Source organism: Malania oleifera, chromosome 2 (assembly GCF_029873635.1).
Source record: "Malania oleifera isolate guangnan ecotype guangnan chromosome 2, ASM2987363v1, whole genome shotgun sequence".
In the NCBI taxonomy this organism is placed as follows: domain Eukaryota; kingdom Viridiplantae; phylum Streptophyta; class Magnoliopsida; order Santalales; family Ximeniaceae; genus Malania; species Malania oleifera.
In genome coordinates, this window is record NC_080418.1 from 140096634 (window position 1) to 140118323 (window position 21690).

The 21690-nt window shown below is 34.0% G+C and overlaps 2 protein-coding genes across 3 annotated transcripts in view; both read left to right on the forward strand.

Moving 5' to 3' along the window:
* LOC131149478 (uncharacterized) overlaps positions 1–7655 on the forward strand; it is a 50945-nt gene extending 43290 nt beyond the window's left edge. For both annotated transcript variants that reach the window (XM_058099934.1, XM_058099935.1), the window contains one exon: positions 7313–7655. In XM_058099934.1, coding sequence (XP_057955917.1) covers positions 7313–7503 — 191 coding nt within the window. In that variant the 3' untranslated portion in view covers positions 7504–7655. The remainder of the gene's footprint in view (positions 1–7312) is intronic.
* An 11255-nt stretch (positions 7656–18910) lies between these two features.
* Positions 18911–21205, forward strand: LOC131148411 (receptor-like protein 3). The gene has a single exon (XM_058098111.1). The coding sequence runs from the start codon at positions 18911–18913 to the stop codon at positions 21203–21205; it is 2295 nt and encodes a 764-aa protein (XP_057954094.1).
* Positions 21206–21690: the final 485 nt, after the last annotated feature.

A 21690-nucleotide genomic window follows, 5' to 3' on the forward strand; every position in this document is an offset into this window, starting at 1 on the left:
GAAAGGCCTTGGTGATGAAGAAATTAGTCGGATTTCTGCGGAAGATATGTACTGTTCGTGGACAAAGTTCAAGTGTACCTAGCGCCAAAGTCTATAAGGATGTCGATTGCATAAGTGGGGGAGTGTCACGAGATAAGCTTGTTCAGGGCATTATGCTTGCCTGTGACCGCTTGTCTCGTGTGTTGGGGATGAGTTTCCATCATGTAAATACTAGTGTAGGGTTATCTTCTACTAGTAGTTTCTTTGTATGCCAAATAAGGCAGTATGATTCCTCAATCACTTTGATGTTTCCTATTGTCAGGATGATATTTACATAAAAACCTCTTTAGGGGAGGGTAAGTGTTCATCAGTCTTGTAAAATTCACTAGTTATTGTCAATGTATTTAGCCTACTTGCCTCCCTCGCTAAACACACAATGTCAACGGAGGTGTTGTTAATGAATTGAGTTGCTTCAATGTTTACTGCTTGCTTGCCACTGTTTTCAAGATTGGTCATTGTTCCTGCTGCTATTTGATTGAATGATAATGAAAGTGTTTCGTGGATGAATGTTAGTAAACGATAGGGTGGCTAGTTAAGCAAGAGTGCTTTAGCTAGCGCCGCACGACCCTTTCCCAAAGGTGTGAAAATAGTCTGCCCATGACTTATAGGTACGTCAAAGAAATGCTTGAGGAATTTGGTTAGGAAATATTCGATATCTATGTTGACCATTTCGGAACTGTTCATGCAGGAGGACTCTATGTTTCGTTTCGCACAATTTTTAGATTTTCCTAACTATTGTTCGAATAAAGCAATGGGAGGTAAAGTGTGGTAATGTGGAATGAGCATGATGATTTTGAAGTGGTGAGTATGTCAGATCAAATGATCGTGGGATAGGTGGTCTTAAATGGGACAAAAGTGCTTGTCACCTTTGTATATGCGAAATGCTCCTTTTATAAGCATAGGGGTCTTTGGAAAGATTTGGAAGCTCTACAAGTAGGGTTGAATCCTTGGCTTATTGTGGGAGACTAACATTATTCGGGAGGACGGGGAATGAATTGGGGGGCAGCTTAGACCTTTGACTGACATGGAGGTGTTTAATAATTGTTTGAATAATTGTGGTGTTGTTGATTTAAGGTTCCATGGTGGGTGTATGTCTTGGTTTAATGGGCAAGTAGGTCCGACTAGGAAATGAGCGAAGCTTGATCAGGCTCTTGTGAATGTGCTGTTTATTAATCGTTTTCAAACTACTAGGCTAGAATACTTGGCGAGGAAGGCGTCGAATCACAAGCGTATGCTGATACATTTCTTAAATCCTTCGACAAGATATGGGCCACCTCCTTTCAGGTATCAAAATATGTGGAGTTCCCATGAAAATTTCATTTCTTCTATGCTATAGATTTGGATGGAACCAGTTCAGGTTTCGGGCATGTGTAAGTTGGTTGCTAAGCTAAAAAAGAGCTAAAGTTGCTTTAAAAAGGTGGAATGTAGAGGTCTTTGGCCGGGTGGACCTTACTATCAAGGATTTAGAGAATAAAATGATAGACCTAGAGGAGCAGTTATAAAGGGGATATAACAGGAAGTGGAGACAGAGTTCTTGGTTACAAAATGTGAACTGGATTATTGGGAAAAAAGGGAGAAAACACGTGTTTCTCAGCTTGCGAAGAAGCGATTGTTGATGAAGGGTGATCAAAATTACTAGTTTTTTCATGCGGTTATTAATAAAAAACGGAATTCTTCAATGATGAATTCTATGGTCTTGGAGGATGGTTCGGTTCTGGCGTCCCCTGAGGAGATTCATTAAGGTGCGGTTAAGCATTTTCAACATCTTCTCTCTGAACAGTTTAGTAGAGCATTACCTGATTTGAGTCAGCTTATTTCTATGGTGATCTCGGATGAAGAAAATGAGTGTTTGGTCAAAGAACCTTAAAAAATGGAGTCGAAAACAACTGTAAATTCTATCCCAAAAGATAGTAGTCCAGGACCTGATAGGTTTGGTTTGGGATTTTAAAAATCTTGTTGGGACTTTGTTAAAGAGGATTTGTTGGAAGCTGCTAAAGAATTTTTTAGTGGAGCGCTTCTCTCCAGATTTTTCACTTATTTTGTTCTTATCCCTAAGGTGAATGATATAAGAAGGTTTGAAAAGTTTAGACCAATTAGCCTGTGTTCTGTCGCCTACAAAATTTTTTCAAAGATTATTGTCAGTCGATGGACGCGATGTCTGAATAGAATTATCTCTCCGGAGCAAGGGACCATTCTCCCTGGTAGAAGTGGCTTTGAAAATATTACTCTGGCACAGGAAACGGTTCACTCAAATCAATAGAAAGAGCAAATGGGGAAATGTAGTATTAAAAGTGGATATGGCAAAGGTTGATGATCAGGTTGACTTAAGATTTTTGATTTGGGTCTTGGAGGGTTTTGGCTTTTTTAGTCAAGTTTGTAACTTAATAGCAGAATGTGTTAAGACCCCATGGTTTTCGATCATGATGAATGGTACGTGTAGGAGTTTTTTCAAGTCCCAAGGGGGCCTTCGACAAGGTGATCCATTATCTCCATATTTATTTATTTTTATGGAAGAGATTCTTTCTAGACTTTAAAAAAGTTTTTTTGAGGAAGGCAGGATTGGAAATTTTATCTTCCGAGGGGAGCTCCTTTAATCTCTCATTTATTATATGTGAATGACTTGCTTGTTTTTGCTAACGGAGAAAGGTGATCTTTGAAGATGCTTTTGAAGATGTTGGATTTGTATGAAAGGTGGTCTGGCTAATTAATCAACAAGGAAAAATTAGCTCTTTTTTTGTCCAACAAGATCAACATTTTTAGAAGAAGGGGGCTATTTCGATTGATGTGTTTTGCAGAAGGAAAATTTCCTGCGATGTACCTTGGGGCACTTTTGATTTCTAGACGCCTTACTGCTAGAATGCTTGAACCGTTGGTCTCAAAAATTTGAAATAAAGTTGCGAGTTGGAAGATGAGGTTGCTGTCTCAGGGAGGTCGTCTCATACTTATTTGGCATGTGTTATCATGCATGGTGACATATATGCTAGCGGTTCTTTCAGTTCCTTTGGTGGTGATTAGAAATATTAATTCCATTCTATCTTCTTTTCTCTGGGGGAGAGTAATGGTAGGGAGAAAATGAAATGGTGTGCTTGGTCAAAGGTTTGTAAACCCTTAGATGAGGGGAATGTTGGCGTAAGAGACCTTAATGACGTTCAAAGATCTTGTCACATGAAGTTTGCTTGGAGACTTATGACGTTAGATAATCTTTGGACCCTTTTCTTTAAGGCTAAATATGTTAAATCAGTTAACATGGCTTTAACCAAGTCTACTCCCGCGGTTTCTTGGTTTTGGAAGACAATCTTAAAGGTTTTTCTAGAGGTATATGAGAATGTTTATGTGAAGGTTAGAGAAGGAAAAAACTTCTTTTTGCTTTGATAAGTGGTTGAGCAGTGATCCCCTTGCTGAGTGTTCTTACGCGGTCCATCATCTTGAGTTAAAGATTCAAGATTGCTAGGAGTTTGAGAATTAGGATACCGATATGTTGAAAGATGTCATAGGGGTTCCCAAAAGGAATGAGACTTTGTTGTCGTCTATAAAGCACAAAGCGGGGCTTGATGTGTTTATTTGGAAGCCTTCCATAAATGGAAAATTTTCAACTTCCTGGGCTTGGGAGGTGATACGAATTAAAGGGGAGTAGTGCCCGTGGATGGAGTGGGTTTGGCATAAATTACTTCCTAAGAAAGTATCGCTGTGTATGTGGAAAACCATGTTCCAATGTATTCCTGTAGATGAGAGAGTGAGGAAACTGAGAGTTGATATGGCCTCATGTTGCAACTGCTGCGCGAATAAAAAAGAGGAGATCCATTGCAAGTATGGTATGGAAGAGAGCAGCGTCTGTCTTGGGAATTCTAAATTTTGATGCTGAACCTTGGAGGGTGAAAATTCATAGATGGTTCAAATGTGCCAAAAAATCAACCCAAAAGGGAACATTATCGGTTTGTTACCTGCTATAATTTCTTGGAGACTATGGCTCAAACGTTGTAAAGCCCGTATGGAAGATAAGTATGAGTCGGGGAATGCAGTTTGGTTATCTGTGAGGTTTTGGCTCGCAAAAGTTGCAGAAGGTGTGAAGAGTTTTCTGACCTGTATAGATAAGAATTTTATTAGAAGAGTTCTAGGTGAAAACGAAAATGCCGAAGATTAGAACTCCTTGAAAAGTAGTATGGGAAAAGCGTCCAGTAGGTTGGTTGAAGCTAAATATTGATGGCTCTTGTAGAGGAAATCTGAGTTCTTGTGGTGGTGGTGGTATCATCCGCGACTCATCGGGTAATATTAAGACCGTTTTCTCTGAAAAATTTGAGCCAAGTACTGACAATGGAGCGGAGTTGCGGGCTCTTAATAGTGGTGTTCGACTCTTTAAAGAGTTAGGATATCAGAATATTTGTATTGAAAGCGACTCAGAATTGGTGGTGGGATGGCTCACATTTGGAATTTGTTCCTCTTGGTATTTATGGGACTTTCGGGAATTATTAGAGGAGTTACAAGGTCTTCAGTTCTCTATAAAGCACCAATTTAGAGAAGGTAATTAGGTGGCAGATTTCTTGGCTCGTCAAGGTGAGGGAGGCAACACAAGGAAATATTTTGTAGGTGATGTGCTGCCAAGTAAAATGAAAGGTCTCATTCGTGTGGATAAGATGAGTATTCCAAGCCTTCGTCTTTAATTGACATCATTTGGTTTTTCCTCTAGTTTATTTTTGCAGGTAATTGACAACATTTTGTAGGTAATTTGTTTATGTTTGTTTTTGTTTGGTCCATATAGGCATGTTTAGATTGTTTTAGTTGGATTATGGTACTGGTTTTTTATAATTGGTTTCGATGCATGGGATGATTTTTATAGTTTATTTGTAAATCCCATGTGTCTTGTTTGTAATCACTGCGTTCTTCTGCCATAAGCGAGGACTATCAATAAAATTGCGGTTTCGTTAAAAAAATAAAATAAAAAACTTGGGACCATTGAAGTACTTCTTGGGTATAGAAGTATTTAGATCTCGTATGGGAACTGTCTTGTCACATAAGAAGTATGTTCTTGATCTTTTAGATAATACGTCACTATTGGGATCCAAATGTTGTTGAGCCGCGTCACCTTCTGACCGAAGATCCATGACGGGGTATTGTATATTTTTCGATGGTAATTTGGTGTCTTGTAAAAGTAAGAAACAAACCGTGGTCACCAGGTCAAGTGCTGAGTAAGTGTATAGGGCTATGGTGCACACTACGTGCGAACTTGTTTGGTTGAAGAACATATTGAAAGAATTAGGTTTTCCACATTCTTAGCCTATGGAGTTTATGTGTGACAATCAAGCTGCTATTCATATTGCCTCCAATCCAGTCTTCCATGAGTGGACAAAGCACAGTGAAGTTGATTGCCACTTTATTTGAGAGAAACGTGTATAGAAGCTCATTACAACTACTCATGTGAAGTTTGAGTTCAACTTGCTGATTTGTAAAGCCTTGGGAGGTGCTTGTGAAATTCACTTGTTATAAGCTAGGAGGATATGATATTTATACTCCATCTTGAGGGGGGTTGTTAATGGTTATTTAATCATTTAGCATTATTATTATGTGTTAGTTTTGTTAGTAATAAGAGTATTGTAGTCATTACTATTTTACTTGACATATATTATAAATAGAGGGAGAGACCTATCATTGAGGTAAGGTTTTCCATTTTATCCAATAATTCAAGAGGTACATGCTGATGCGTGGTTGACATGCCTTATGTTGTATTAACTATTAAGATATTTAACATGATTATTAAAGAATGACATGATTGTTTACCATGTCTCTGAATATTTTTATCTCCCTTTAGTAATTATATGAAAGTTCAAGGGATGTTTCATTATTCTTCTTGTGTTGCTGCCCTGCAACAAAACAAAGTAGCTGATTGGAATAATCAAAATTTACTGGCTGTTGTTAGTTCTATGTTGTTTCAGATGACTGCTCCAAAATTACATTGGGATGATGCCATTCTCATGGAATATCATCTTATCATCATCAACATTCTCCAGTGCTACAAAATCAATCTCCTTTTTCTGTGTTATTTTCACGTCAAAATCCCTTCTCACAAGTTGCATGCATTTGCTTGTATTTGTCGTGTCCATAATCTTACTTCTGGTTTAGATACTTTTGATCCTCAGTTCTTTGAATAAGTATTTTTAGGTTATGCTTGTACTTGAAGAGGATAATTGTTGTTTTCATCTCCCCTCGTCTTCAATCTAAGGATCAAGGATGTCACTCTTTTTTGAATTCTCTTGTTGTTTTTTTTTTTCTCATTTGAAGCACTCTCCTTATCTTTTTCCATTTTCTACTTCTTCTTCTCACAATGGAGGAGAGTAAAAGAAACCAACACTAACCCTGTGTTTGGGAGCATGGTTTCGGACCTTGGATTTGGATTTGGGTGGATCTGGACAAAATTCAATACAATTTTGTATTACATTTTGTAAGTTCACTCAAATCCAAATCCAAGACCTCTCCCAAACATAGGGTAAGAGTTTTACAGAAGCGTGATGGTTCGATACCAAATGATGCAAGAGAGAAGATATCAAATAAGAGAACTATGCAAAGTAGGAGCAAAAACAATGAGACAAAATGGATAAAGAGGAGCCAAGGTAAACCATGGGATTACATAAGCAATAGGAGACATTTTCAAAGTAGAACAATACTTCTCACTATATGTAAGGCTCCTTTTTTATAGCCCTTAATAATTTGCTAATTACTGTAGACTCCTCACATTTCCTAGACAACTAACATTAATTTATACTATTTTTTCTTTGATACATTAACTACGGTGAAGACTTGGCTTGTGCATTCCCTGCAAACAAGACCCTAGGAGGCTGTCCTACATAAATTACAGGAGTCAATATATAGTTTTGTTTTCTTTGAAAGATGCTACTCAATAACTTAAGGAGGCCTTTGCAGATAATATTTTGACCTTTTTAGCCTTACGCTTTTGATTTTATCCCTTGTTCTGTTCATCTATTTATATTTAAATGGATTGGGAAATGAAGGCTGTAGAAAAGATAATCTTCTAAAACCACTGGCAAATTGAATTTTCTACTGATAGAAGGTTTCTATATCATATCCTTAATTTGGGCGAGCAATTAGCTAGTGTTTAGTTGATGTTTGACAGGCAAATTGTGCTTTATCAATCCAATTGTTCGCAGTGCATTATAATCAAGTTCAATTTATATCTTTTTTTTAAATACAGCTCAAGAAAAAGCTGCAGCTGTGAATCATGTAGTTAACAGAACTTCTTATTTGATATTTGTGGTGGTTGCAGGATTTTCGTTCAGTTTGACATGGGTAACCAAGCCAGGCAAGGATGAATCAGAGCTGCTATACCAGGTGTTGTCATTGGGGACGTTTGAGAGAGTTGCACCCGAGTGGATGAGGGATGTCCTTATGTTCAGCATGAACATGTGCCCTGTCTTCTTTGAGAGGATTTCTCGTGTCATCAAGCTGCATTACTGATATTTGCCGAGTCCATGACTCTGTAATGCGCTGGATCTGTTTTTTGGATTGAAAGGCAGCCACATGCTGCTTTTGATGTGCTAATGTGATTTGTCCTTTTGTTGTACAGCATTGGATCTGAAAACTTTTAATTTATGATTGCCTTTTGCACACCTACAGATTTCTAGGAATGTTGAAAGATGATCTAAAATCCTGACCTTAACATTATTGATATGGGTCTCTCGTAAACGTATTAACGAGAAAGCTTAAAGCTGCATTCAGTTGCAAGTGGCAAATGAATCCTGAAGCGACAATAGTGAGCAAAAAATATGTATGGAGAAAAGCCAACAAGTTTCACAGGGGTGATGCAGTGGATCTATATGGGCTTCATAAGATGATGATGTCTAATTGTGATCGATTTAAGGAAACCATACTTAATGGATTCACATATTTTGGCTGAAGAATGCAAGCACTCATCTTCATCAGTGCCCATTTCATGGTGGTCCAGCTGCCTACTCTTCTAGCAGCTGTCTCTATTTCAGATAATTGGGCGAATTGCCGCGTAGGATAATCTTTCCAAGGTGTACAGAAAGAAATTTACCCGCAACTGTTGTTTCTCAAATGCAACATCTCAGATGGCTTTCAAAGAATCATTTAGTTTAATTAATATAGGCAGAATGTCCTCACGAATGATTTTGTTCATATTTGGAATCTAGACCCATTTTTCTTGAAGGCATTGACATCTTTCTTTGACTAGAGCTTTAGTTAGAAATGGAGACTGGACTAGCCTCCCTCGAAAGAAATTGCCAGGGAGATGGGTGTGCTGTTATATATTTGATGAAAAGAATGACGGTAATTCTTCGTGCAAACAGTTGAAGCTGAGATGACTTGAAATATGAAAAAGAAGCATGTGGGAGAGGTTTAGTGAAGTGGGAGACATGCTATCATTGAGGCCTTTGGAGGGAAGCCATAGATGGGTGACCCAACCATTACGATCGCACGCAATCCCTTCCTAGAGGCAGCAATTGACATTACTAGAAGGCCAATCTAGAGGGAGATGGACATGAGACTCCCAATCAAGTTGGTTGCTAGCAGAGCACAGGGAAGGACATGGCAAGTGAATGGTGATGATGCTCAAGCATATGGCTTTGGTTTGGTGCCTTTGTGATGAAACACCAATTCATCATTTCTTATAGAAGCTTCTAATCAACTCACTTGAAGAAATCAGGGACTTCAGGTTGACAACTTGATCACATTAATATTGGAGTGGTTCTTCCGACCCCCTCCAAGACTTCTCTTTAACCTATCATCATCTTGTGCCTTTCCGAAAGATTTGGCATAGACATGAATGAGCTACTGCCATACAAAATATTAGGCACTTTGGGAGGTGACTGTATGTTCCATATATTTTCTTCTTTCTTGACTATCATAATTCTTCGTAGTTCATTCATTCCAGTGACTAGAAAAGAAAATATGAAATTGAGTAACTTACCACTTTATCGCTATTCATTTTCCCTTGGAAGCTTGGCTTGAATTATCTTGCAATATTGCCTAGATGTAGACTTCGAAATATTTGATAACTAAAATACAATGTTTCAAGATAAACATTCCCTTAATCTGATCAATACTAAATAGAATAATTAATTATAAAAAAAAAAATTAATGAGCAAAGAACCATACTAATCAACCACACGATCACAAAGAGAATACCAAGATTTATGTGAAAAATCCTTTGGTATAAAGGAAAAAACTACGGGACCAAAGTTATGTCCAAATAGCAGGTTATAATAGATTTTTCCTAATTGAAACTAGAGTCATATATCTCCTAAATTCATCAAGAACAACAAATTCTTGACATACAAATCAATTTGCATCATCACCAACAAAGCTAGAATCAAACTTCAATGACGAAGAGGTCTGCCAAAAAACATAGACTATTGTCCAAGTCATGATACTAAGGAAATTGAACTCCAAATGATAATCAAATTGAACATAATGAAGAAGGATGAGTTACAAACAAGGTGTCGAAATTTAAGCTTAATCGGGTGAGAAATCATCATTTTATTGTTGCAATCAAGCTAATTGTGCAAACACCTTTAATTCGAAATTCTCGGCAAGTTTTCTTCTCTTCCTCACTCTCTTCTTGGCTGCCCCCAAAGATGCACGAAAATGCACTAAGTTATAACAATAATTTTCCTAATGTATTGCCTTTAAACTTCTCAAAAAATGATCCTTCATCTTCCAAACAAATCACAACAAACTTATTAATGAACTCCTTCTAGCATGACATCTAATTAGGCATTGGTTAAAGCATCCAACTAAACCAATTTGTATAGGTGGCCCATTGTCCACATAGGAGGGTTATGAATGTAAGATACTCTCAGAATATGAGTATTTTGTATTCATGGTGTCCTCCTAATTAGATAGTCTTAGATCTAATGACACATGTATGTGCATGTAACACATGTTATTATTATTATTATTATTATTATTATTATTATTATTATTATTATCTTTCATTTTTTATTTGAAAGAACATTTATTTATTCAAAAAGAATACTCGATAATTCATTTATAATTTCATAATGTCTCGGAATACCTTTTTGTCCCTTTTAGTAGTTTTATGAAAGGTCATGTGATGTTCCATTACCATCTTACATTGCCGCCCCACAACAAAATAGAGTAGTTGAAAGAAATAATCAAGATTTACTGGTTGTTGCTAGTCCTTTAAATATTTATTTTTAGGTTATATTTGTGCTAGAAAAGGAAATCGTAATTTCATCTCTACCTCTCATCTTCAGCCTAAAGTAAGGATGTCATTTTTTTTTTTGAATCCTCTCCATATTTCTCCTATGAAACACTCCTCATCTTCCTCCGTGTTCTACGTACTGGTCTCACCATGGAGGTGAGTAGAAGAAAGTAAAAGTAATGTATTTGAGAATATAAAATCTTAAATTTTGATTTAAAATTTTGTAGATTAAAAAAAAGTAATATAATTTTATATTAGATTTTTGTTGAAATCAATATAAATCCAATATAGACCTGAAATTTATACTCCAAAATGCTAGATAAGAGTTTTACACTAGTTTTGATAGTTTGATATCAATAAAGAGATTGAGGATCGAAAGAGAATTATGAAAATTAGGGGATTCCACATGAGGCAAAGATGAATGGAAAGGAGTGACATTAGCACTTGGGAAACATTTTCGTGCAAAATCAAACAATACCTCAAGCTATTGATAATTATATTAACTTTTCTAATTAAAATTTAAATATTTTTTTATTAATTAAAATAATATAATATAATATTTTAATTAACAAAAATCTTGTTACTAATATATGAATATAACATATCATATTAAAAAAAGCGATTTTGAAAAGAACACCAATTATAATAAATGCTCCTTACAATAAAAATCAAATACTATTTTTATTTATAAATAAGTGATATAATCTTTTAAGTTCTCTCAAACAGAGATTAGGTCGCTCTATTATTTTATTATTTTATTTTTAGGTTTTCACAAATCAAGAGTGGGTCCAACAGTTCTTCCCATGGAAGTCTTTTCTCTTCATCTCACATGCTGGAAGAAAAACTGCCCAATAGCTCCACAATTTTCCACAGCCGGCGCCCGGCGTGTATGTTGAGCTGAGTTGAGTCGCATTAGGTGAAGAAGAGTAGGCATTGATTTTTTCTCGGTGGTCATGGGCCGGCTCCTCACAACTCTAAGCGAATGATTTAATCAGGGAACTTTAATATATATATTTTTTTATTTTTCATATTTAGATTCATATTTTCTAGTTAATATAATTAAATTTTAAAATTAACACTAATTATAAATTAATAAATTATGTAAATAAATTTAATAAATCTATAGAAATAATAGATTGAAATAATATAACCTAATTATTATTGTTATTACAAATCGATCAACGAGTGAGACTTTAGAGATATCAAATTATCGCTGGATACAACGCTTTAACCTCAAAACTTCTAAAATCTAAGAAAAAATAGAAAGAAAAAAATTCAGAGTAAAAATAATGCACAAACATTGAAATCAAAATTAGGGTTGATGAAAACTATAAAGAATCGAAGGCTCGAAAATGATGAACACAAGAGGCGGAGTAAAAATCATATAGAGACTAGGAGATGAGAGTGAGAGATGGAAATTTTTTTTAAAAAGACTAAAAGAAAGAGATGAGAGAAATAGATAGTAAGAAACATAATAAAGTTAGTTGGGAAGTTAATGAAACTTGAAAAAAAAAGAATTAAATTGCATATATTTTATATTTTAAAATATAATTTCATTTATTTGTTAGTTGAGAAGTCAACGTATGAGAAGAAAGCATAATAAATAATGTTAACATTATTTATTTAAAAAAAATTAGGGCCTAAAAAATATATTATTATATTATTAAAAAAATAATGTCATCAGATTTTAAAGAACTCTACTTTTAGAAAAACAAAAATATAAAGCCTCTCTTTTCCTAAAAAGAGGGTTAAAATTTTTTAAATATGTTGAGTTCTGTAAAATATATTTTATATTTTATTTTTAGTTTTTAAAAAATTGTGAAAAAATGAACCATTTTTTAATTTTATAATGTTTGTAAAAATATGAAAAACAATTAAAACTTTAGACAGTATTTGCTTGTGTAATTATTTTTATTTTTTTATTTCTAACTTTTCAAATAAGTACAGACATGCTAGATTGTTTTTTTTTTTTTTTAAAGTTTTTAAATTTATATAAAATAGTTGAAAAATAATTTTTACTATTTTATTATTTTTATATTTTTATCATTTTTTTGGGAATAAAGAATTTAAATATTAAATTTAGATTAGTATAAATTACGAATATATATATATATAATATAGAATTATATTAATTTTTTTCTACTACACACAAATTCAAATATAAGTTTCAAAATACATGCTCACCTTGATTACTTTATATAATTTTGTAAAATTAATTTTTATAATTATTTTAAAATAGAAAAGAAAGCGGGATTTATGAGGGCACAATTTTGTCAACCTCACAAAATATTCAAATAAAAAAAAAGTTTTCAAAAAGTCATGTAATACAGTGATTCAAAACTTTAATTAATTACTTTGGGCCCCACCAAGTCCTTTCAAGAACTTTTCCGTCTCCATTCAAAGAGCCACCCCTTTGATATGCGTGAAACAAAAGTGTTGACTTTATGAATCGAGTGCCTCTCACGAGGTCAGGTGTTCAAACCCTCCTGAATTCATTTCCGCCCCTGAACTCCTGAATTTACCCTTCCTTTGGAGTTGTGGGGTCAACTTCAAGGGGCGCAGGATTAGTCACGTAGACCGTAAAACGGACACGTGGATACCCGGTGCGTAATCTAAAAAAAAAAAAAAAGAGCCACCCCTTTGATATGCGTGAAACAAAAGTGTTGACTTTATGAATCTAATTATATTTTGATAATGACAAATCACTTGGTATTTAACCTATGCAATTGAGTTTGTGAACATGATTATAATTTAAAATGCAAGAACAATAAACTTGTATAGAAGTCACGAGGAGCCTAAAGTACATATCACTTGGGACAATCCGTAGATCTAGAGGAATGAAAAGATGATAAAACAAACTTCAAGTTCAAGATCTTCAATGGAGTGAGTATATAAAATTGAATGTATTTACATATGTCATATGATATAATTCAAAGCTCAAATATACCCTAAACAGACCTTAGAACTCATGCATTTCATGAAAAATACATTTACATTAGTTTTAAGTTGAAAGAAATTTTAGAGGCCTCGTCGATGAACTCATGAAGGTCACTCGGCGATGAATAGTGTTGTCTTGTTGACGAAAAAATACCGAGAGCCCATAAAATTTAGACAATACTCTCGTCGACGAGGCCATCGTCTACGAACTCATGGCCTCGTCGACGAACGAGTGTTGTATACTCATCTGCTTATCCTAGATAAATCTCAAAAAATGATAAACACTTAATACATATTTGATACTATTGTTATGTGAGAATTGGAGGATAATAAATTATGAGAAAGAAAGACAACAGAGAGTCACGATCAACTTGATTACAAGTGTTTAGGTACAATTATTCACTTATTACAAACTAGTTGCTGCTTATGACAGTTAGTTGTGATCAAAAGGCCATTATAATTTAACAGTGATGATTTTTTGGGCAATTAGTTTGGCTTGTTTCATCTCGTGAGTGACTCGATTATGGGTTCGATTTGAGTTTCTTTAATATAGTTGAGTTAAAATTATTTATGATTAGCTAGTTCAATCAGGTCAAATTAGATGTGAGAGATTATAGTGAGCTTACAAGTTGGGATTGTTTGTGGATAAAATTATTTAGTTCAAACTCTATAACATGAATGTAGTGAGAAGGCTAATTCTTGTCGCCAATTGGCTAGCTCGACCATGTAAAAAAAAAAAACTTTAATCATATGTTTGAAGAGGCTTTGGATTTAGATTTGTACTAAATTTTAAGAATATGTAATTTGCATTGAAATTTATCTAAATCCATTCAAATTCAAATTTAAGGTTCGAACTTCATGCTCTTAAATGCAATAAGGGAATATTACTATGAGCTACTTTTTACCCTTTTGCCTAACAAAACCTTTGACCTCTAAAAATAAGAGATTTCAGGGGAATCAAATTGTTAGTAAGCATTTTGGTAGCTCGACTCGATAAAGGCTCATGAGGTCTTTCATTTGCATGATAAACAAAGTTAAGCAACTATATTAAAACTCAATATGAGCTCGACTCAAGCTCAAGTTTAGTTAAAAATTTAATGACTAAGTTTGAACAAGACAAAATTTGGCTCCATTCGATTTTTTTGCAGATCCTAACTCCTATCATAGTTAGATATACAAATTTGAAAATTTATTGGTATAGATTTAGAAAAGAAATTGAATGTAATTTTATATTATATTTTATTTAAATCTATATAAGTTTAAATTAAACATTTATTTTTATTCTCCCAATTAAATGCAAGAATATTATATATTATATATGTACGCGGCATAAAACGGACCATGACACCGAGAAAAAATCAATGCTGGCTCTGGAAAATTGTGGAGATATTTTTTCTTCCTCCACGTGACATGAAAAGAAAAGGCCTCCATGTCAGCTGTTGGACCCACTCATGATGGTTGAAAACATTTTAAAAAATAATAATAATAATTTAATTTTTATTTGAGAGCACTTAAAAGGAAGCTGTTATTGAATTTATCACTTACAATAAATATTTTTATAAAAAAAATCTGTATTTTACTTTCCTATAGCAAACACTTATTGTGAAAAATAATTTTTCAAAATCAGTTTTTTGATAACCATATGTTAATAAATATCACTTTTTTGCTAATTAAATATTATATTATATTATTTTAATTAATTAAAATATTTAAATTTCAACTAGAGAAGTGATTAATACAAACATCATAACATGCCATCTAAAATAAAATATAACTAGCAACAACCAGTAAATCTTGATTATTTCGTTCACCTACTCAAATTTGTTGTGGGGCATCAATGCAAGATAGTAATAAAACACCCTATAACCTTTCATAAGACTACTACAAAAAGGTATTCCAAGACATTATGAGATTATAAAAAATAAGTTATCGAGTATTCTTTTTGAATAAATTATTATTTTTTTAAATAAAAAATAAAAGAAATTAAAAAACATTTATCGTGTGTTACACGGCATACATATGGCATTATAGAATAAGGAGTGATTGCCACAACAGAATGTTAAGATCCTTTAAAGCCACCCCTTTGATATGCGTGAAACAAGAGTTAGGGATCCAAAAGTCATACTTGCGTACTTTTTAGTCTTTAAAAGTAATGACCGTACGGATGACCAAAAGGGCTTTATTTCTGTTCTTTTCTTTCTTATTTAAGGCCAATGCATACATAACTAACAAAAATTGTTCCTTGAATGGATATCATAGAGTAGTAAATTAGCTAATTACTATTTGAATGGTTAGTCAACCATTTCGTATTTACAATTGTACTTTTGAATCTATTCTCAATTTCTTGTAAACTTTACCCATTTTTAGTTATGTTGGAAGAGAATGAATTTGAAGTGCAATGTAATGAGAAAGTTATATGATGGATTTGTAAAATTATGAAGATCTATGGGCGATAAGCGATTTCATCCCTTAGATGATTTTTCTGTCACCTACAGTGTTTGAATTATGTCTCCTTTAAACGATTCTCCACTTAGTAACTTATGCGATTAGGCAATATGTGATTCATTTTATCTAGGAGACCTATTTTTTAAAATGAGTATCCTGACTAAACGATCATCATCACATTCTAAGGAGGTGCACAAAAATATGATTCAATTAATTTCACATGTATCTTGCATTATTTGTCTCAATCCCACTTCATTAACTACGAGATACATCTTCCTTTAGAGATCCAAATCAGTTTGGCCAACTATTTTAAAAAAATAAAATTTTTTAAAAATATATCGTGTTTATATGATTAAAAAATGAAAAAAAATTATCTTATTTCAATTTAATTATATTGTCAACAAAATAAACTTTCTTGTATAATAATATAAAGTAAAATAAAATAAATATATTTAGAAGCTATGAGCAATTAAATGAACATTAAATATTTTATTTATACACACACATTCACCTAGACATACCACATGCATGCATATATTTATTTTACTTATATTTGAGATAGATTAGAGGTTGATTTCGATTAATCGTATTAACATTTAGAATAAGATTCGAGCTAAGAATACAAGTTCTACTTATTGCCCCAAATTGCGCGATTTCACAAAACTTATCCCAATAGCTACTCTTAATCTATCTAAGAACTACTAAATTTTTCTTAGAAATCAAGTTAGAATATTCACCTATTTGATTCTATTTACATCTCTAATCTCCAAAAATGAACTCCAAACTACCATTATTAATTCGATAATAACTATTTAAAAAGAATTACTTTGCATTTTGACTGGCACAAAGAGTATTGTTTAACGAAATTAGAATAACATTAAAGTAAAAATTAATAAATTATTATGAAAGCCATAAAAAACTAACAACAACAACAAGAAGAATGATTGTTATTGTCACTATTTTTATTTCTAAAAGATAACAAGAAAATTCAAATAAAAATACCATTTATTATTATTATTTTTTGAAATAGAAAAATATAATTTATTATTTTTATTAAATATATTAAATATCATGATATAGAAAATATAACATTTTCAATAAAAATAGCATTAAATTGAATCCATATATTCACAAAAGTATAAATTAAATATTTTTATATCATGAGAGTTTTGAAAATATTTTTTTCTCACTCCAATAATAGTCATTATAAAAAAAGAAAGAAAGAAAAAAAAAACAAACATTGAAAAAAAAAATTTTAATTTTCGATAGTTATTCTTTGTTACTAGTCAAATATAATATTTTTTTTCTTAACAATGACCATATTCATTTTACAATTTCATTCTTAGTGAATTTGTTTTATCAATTCATTTTCATTCTACAGGGGGACCTTAACGCGTCTTATTAGTAGAAGCCAATGAAGTGTGTTGACTGACTAGGTCATTGAAATTAAATGCAATGTTTAGAAAATTCCTTCAGGAAAGGGATTTTTCCATAGAATATTGGCAGTTCCTTGAGGATTGGGGGGTGGGTGGGTTGGGGTGGGAGTACGAAGGTCTATGAAAAAAAATATATTTTAAGAAGCCTTTAATTTGCTTATTCTAAGGTTGTATTTAGAAATATTAAATTTTTTTTTAAAAAAATTGACCTTAAATTTGTTTAAATTCAAATGAAAAATACCTACGTGAATCTAGAATAATCATCCAAAATAGTCAAAAAATATTTCGCATTGGAAAGAGTGGCAATTTTATAGGGGCCTCAAATGTCACAATGAATTAATTCAGAGGGTCTAAAAGACGAAATTGAACTAACAGAAAATGGAAGTCGACTTTGTTTTACAAGTGCACAAACATCACAAGCATTATTAGACTAGAACGGGAAATTTAACAAATGTTTTGCCATAAAATCTAATCTAGAGGAAGACAAATGCCCTAATCGGCGATGCCACAAAGCGGTGGAGGAGGTGACCAGAGAACTAGGTGAATGGCAAGAAGTGACTGCTGTGGATGGACTTTGAAGTTTTGGCTTTTCGGATGCTAACGCAAGCAAGTAATGGAGTCAGTCTCATTATTCACCCAAACCAATCGTTGTCCTTGTCATCAAGTCCTGTAAAATACACCAATGAGAGAAAAAAGGTTACTAAACAACTGAGATCTCTAGTAACTCACACAGACATTAAATCCACCTTAAACAATGGCACACCAAGCATATTTTTTAAAGTAACAACATAATTCAAAGCTATATTCCCAATGGATGTAATCGAAGCTTGTTCTCCACTTGGGATAGCAATTGGTGGCAAAAAGGTGTTCTTACTGTTGTTGACAAGCAAATTTGGAGATGAAGTAATGTGGTCTGTTGTACCACTGTCGATAATTAATTGATGGAATCGCAACAATGTTTGTAGCAAACTTAAGGAAGTATTAGGAGCATTAGCTTTAGGATTGGCAGATTGTGTTGTCTCTTTTCCCTACATAATAGATAAGATTTGCTAGATTTGCAAATCTGAGAGCTCATTTGTCACTAACGATGCTTCCAGCATTATTGGACTCTCCTTGACATTGTTGATTGAATGGTTATGGATTGACGACATCAAGCTTGCCCTCATTTGAAGGTTGCTTGTTCACCATGATAATGGGAAACAACGATAAAAAGAAGGCAAAAAAAAAAAAAAAAAAAAGGGTAGGGAGCTAGGGTATTGTTTCCTGCTCTGATACCATGTAAAAGAAAAAAAGGATATTTGCCTTTGAATGAATTTTATTGAATTGGAAGATGCAGTTTTATACAAGAATTTTTTTTCAATCACTCCTACAATCATGCTAGTCTATTCTAGGTAGTCAAATATAAAAGGCCTTCCCAAAATCACTCCTACAATCATGCTAGTCTATTCTAGGTAGTCAAAGTATAAAACGCTTTCCTACAATCACTCCTACAATCATGCTAATCTATTCTCGATAGTCAAATTATAAAAAACAACCAAACAAATATAAAAGTAATACAACATATTTGTCAATGGCTGGGTATTGTTACCTTCTCAACAAAGTCAAGTCATTTCAACCACACAAATGAACAAAAAAAGAAAAAGAAGACTAATAATGAAGAATGATGGAAGTTAAGAGAGAAGAAAATATCTTGGATGAAGCTCATTCATGTGTTTTTTTTCTCAAGTCAAGTCTTTTCGGAGGAATTAGATATGCTAGGACAACTGAGGTGTTGATGATCAATTGAAGAAACTTCTATAAGAAATGAATTGCAATTTTCATTATGAGGTGAGTACTACAGTGCATGATTGCAAAAGGGGTTATGAGTCATCAAACAAGAGCCATGCTTGAGCATCATCACCGATCCCGCATGATCTCCATCATCCCATGGATCGTATTGTCTTGCCTTATCCCTCCTTTGCTGTGCTATGCTTGCAACCAACATGATCGGAACTCTCTTTTGTCCATGTCTCCTAGCTTCTCTCCTCTTCTAAATTGGCCATCCAATGTCAATTGCTGTCTCTGGGAAGGGATTGCATGTGATCATAATGGTTGGGTAACCCATATTTTGCTACCCTCTAGAGGCCTCAGTGGTAGCATCCCTCCATCTTTAAGAAACATTACACAACTCTCTCACCTCAATCTTTCCCATAATTCCTTTGCTGGACCACTTCCAGATGATTTCTTTTCATCTTTAAATCACCTCAAGATCCTAGATCTCAGCTTCAATAGACTACATGGAGAATTACCGTCACTTCTTACATCAAATGGCTCACCCATCTCCCTCCAAATATTGGATTTGTCTAGCAATTACTTTCAAGGGTTGTTATTCCAATCTCCATTTCTTCAAAGAGCATGGAATTTGTCAATTCTTAATGTTAGCAACAACAACTTCGTTGGCCTTATCCCTTCCTCTATTTGTAGCAATTCTAGCCCTGTTAGACTCTTGGATTTCTCTTTCAATGATTTTAATGGCCAAATCCCTCACGAACTAGGGAAATGCTCCAAGCTTGAGGTTTTTCGTGCAGGTTTCAACTCGTTAATTGGACCACTTCCAGCTGACATTTATCATATGTCATCAGTGCGAGAAATTAGTTTACCTTCCAATAAACTCTCGGGACCGATTGGCAGCGACATCGTTCAGCTTGCTAACCTCACCACCATTGAGCTTAACAACAATGAACTGAATGGCATGCTCCCTCAAAATATCGGGAAGCTTTCTAACTTGGAACACTTGCTCCTTCAAATGAACAATTTAAGTGGTACAATACCTGCTTCCTTGCTGAATTGCACCAATTTGAAAAGATTGAGTTTGCTGATGAACAAATTAGGAGGTGATATCTCCACTTTTAATTTCTCCAAGCTTCCCAAACTTGTCATAGTTGACCTTGGTGTTAATCACTTCATAGGTCAATTGCCAGTAAGCCTTTACAAATGCAAGTCCTTGAAAGTAATTAGACTTGCTCGTAACATGCTAGAAGGACAGATCACATCTGACATTCTTGCTTTGCAATCTCTTTCATTCCTTTCACTTAGTACAGTTAAGTTAACCAACATCTCAGGGGCAATAAAAATTCTAATGGGTTTGCGCAACCTTAAGGTCCTCTTGCTTACAGAAAGCTTTGTAAATGAGAAAATGCCAGATGATAACAACTTGGTTGATTCAGTTGGATTTCAAAATCTTCGATATTTGGATATAGGCTTCTGCCAACTCGTTGGACTAGTGCCAACATGGTTGTCAAAGCTTAGAAACCTAGAGATTCTCATACTAGCATGGAACCAAATTAGAGGTCCAATTCCTAGTTTCTTAGGGACTTTGCCAAGCCTTTTCTACATTGACTTGTCAAATAATTTCATTTCTGGAGAATTTCCACTGGAACTTACTAGACTGCCTGCATTAACATCCAAGCAAGCTTATAAACAAGTTGATCAAATTTATCAAGATGTGCCAATCTTTTTTGCCACAAATTCAGCTTCACAAATCAATGCTCGGAATATTACACAATACAACTCAATCTCAAACATGCGAACAAAAATTAGTTTGAGTAACAACAGCTTGAGTGGCCGTATTCCCATTGAGATCGGTCAATTGAAATTTCTTCAATGCTTACGTCTCTCTCGAAACAACTTCTCGGGCAACATTCCACATCAACTATTCAACCTTAGTAACTTAGAAGAACTATACCTCTCAAAAAACAATCTTTCTGGTAAGATTCCAGAATCCTTAAAAGGTCTCAATTTTTTGTCCATGCTTGATGTCTCATACAACAATCTTCAGGGAGCAATACCATTGGGCACTCAACTTCAGAGCTTTAATGCTTCTGCATATGAGGGGAATCCTAAACTTTGTGGCCCCCCACTACCATACCAATGCCAAATTGTTGGTGTCAATGAAGATGGGAGCATTCAAGATGAGGAAGACGGGCATGAAACGCCTTGGTTCTATGTGAGTATGGCGCTTGGATTCATCACAGGGTTTTGGGCAATCTGCGGTAGTTTATTGTTGAAACCTTCTTGGAGGTATGCCTACTTCCAATTTTTGACAGATACAAAAGATCAATTTTCTATGACACTAGTTGCATGGGAGGCTAGAATTTGGAGATGGATTCAAACTTAAGTGGTAATAGTCCTTTTTTTTTTGCCTTTCTTCCAATTTTTTATTTTATTAAGGTTTTATGAATGCTTTATACACACACTGACACCTGTGCGTGCATAGACATGCACGTTCTTATGTTTTATTCATGGCAATATGCATCAATACAAATAAAAAAAAATCACCCTCAGGTTGTTTCTAGAGGCATTTTTATTTCAGATAAAATAGTATAAATAATTTGTATGCTGGTTCATTTATCAAAGTCTTCATGAACTTGAAGATTTTGTGAGTGCATGGCTCAAGCATGCATTTCAATTAGAGTTATATGAATTTGAAGAGAATTTAGAAGCAGTTAACACGACTAATTGAAGAATTAAATTGAAAACTTCGAAACATAATACTAGTTTGGTATGTGATGAAACAGGCGACGCGTACCCAGCTATAAAGGTGCTTGTAACTATTCAAATTTCTTCGTACTTAATTTTATTATGGTGCCAACTAATTGCAGC

Bases quoted from the DNA above. Each gene is read 5' to 3' on its own strand.
- LOC131148411 (XM_058098111.1), top strand. From the start codon at position 18,911: ATGAGTCATCAAACAAGAGCCATGCTTGAGCATCATCACCGATCCCGC.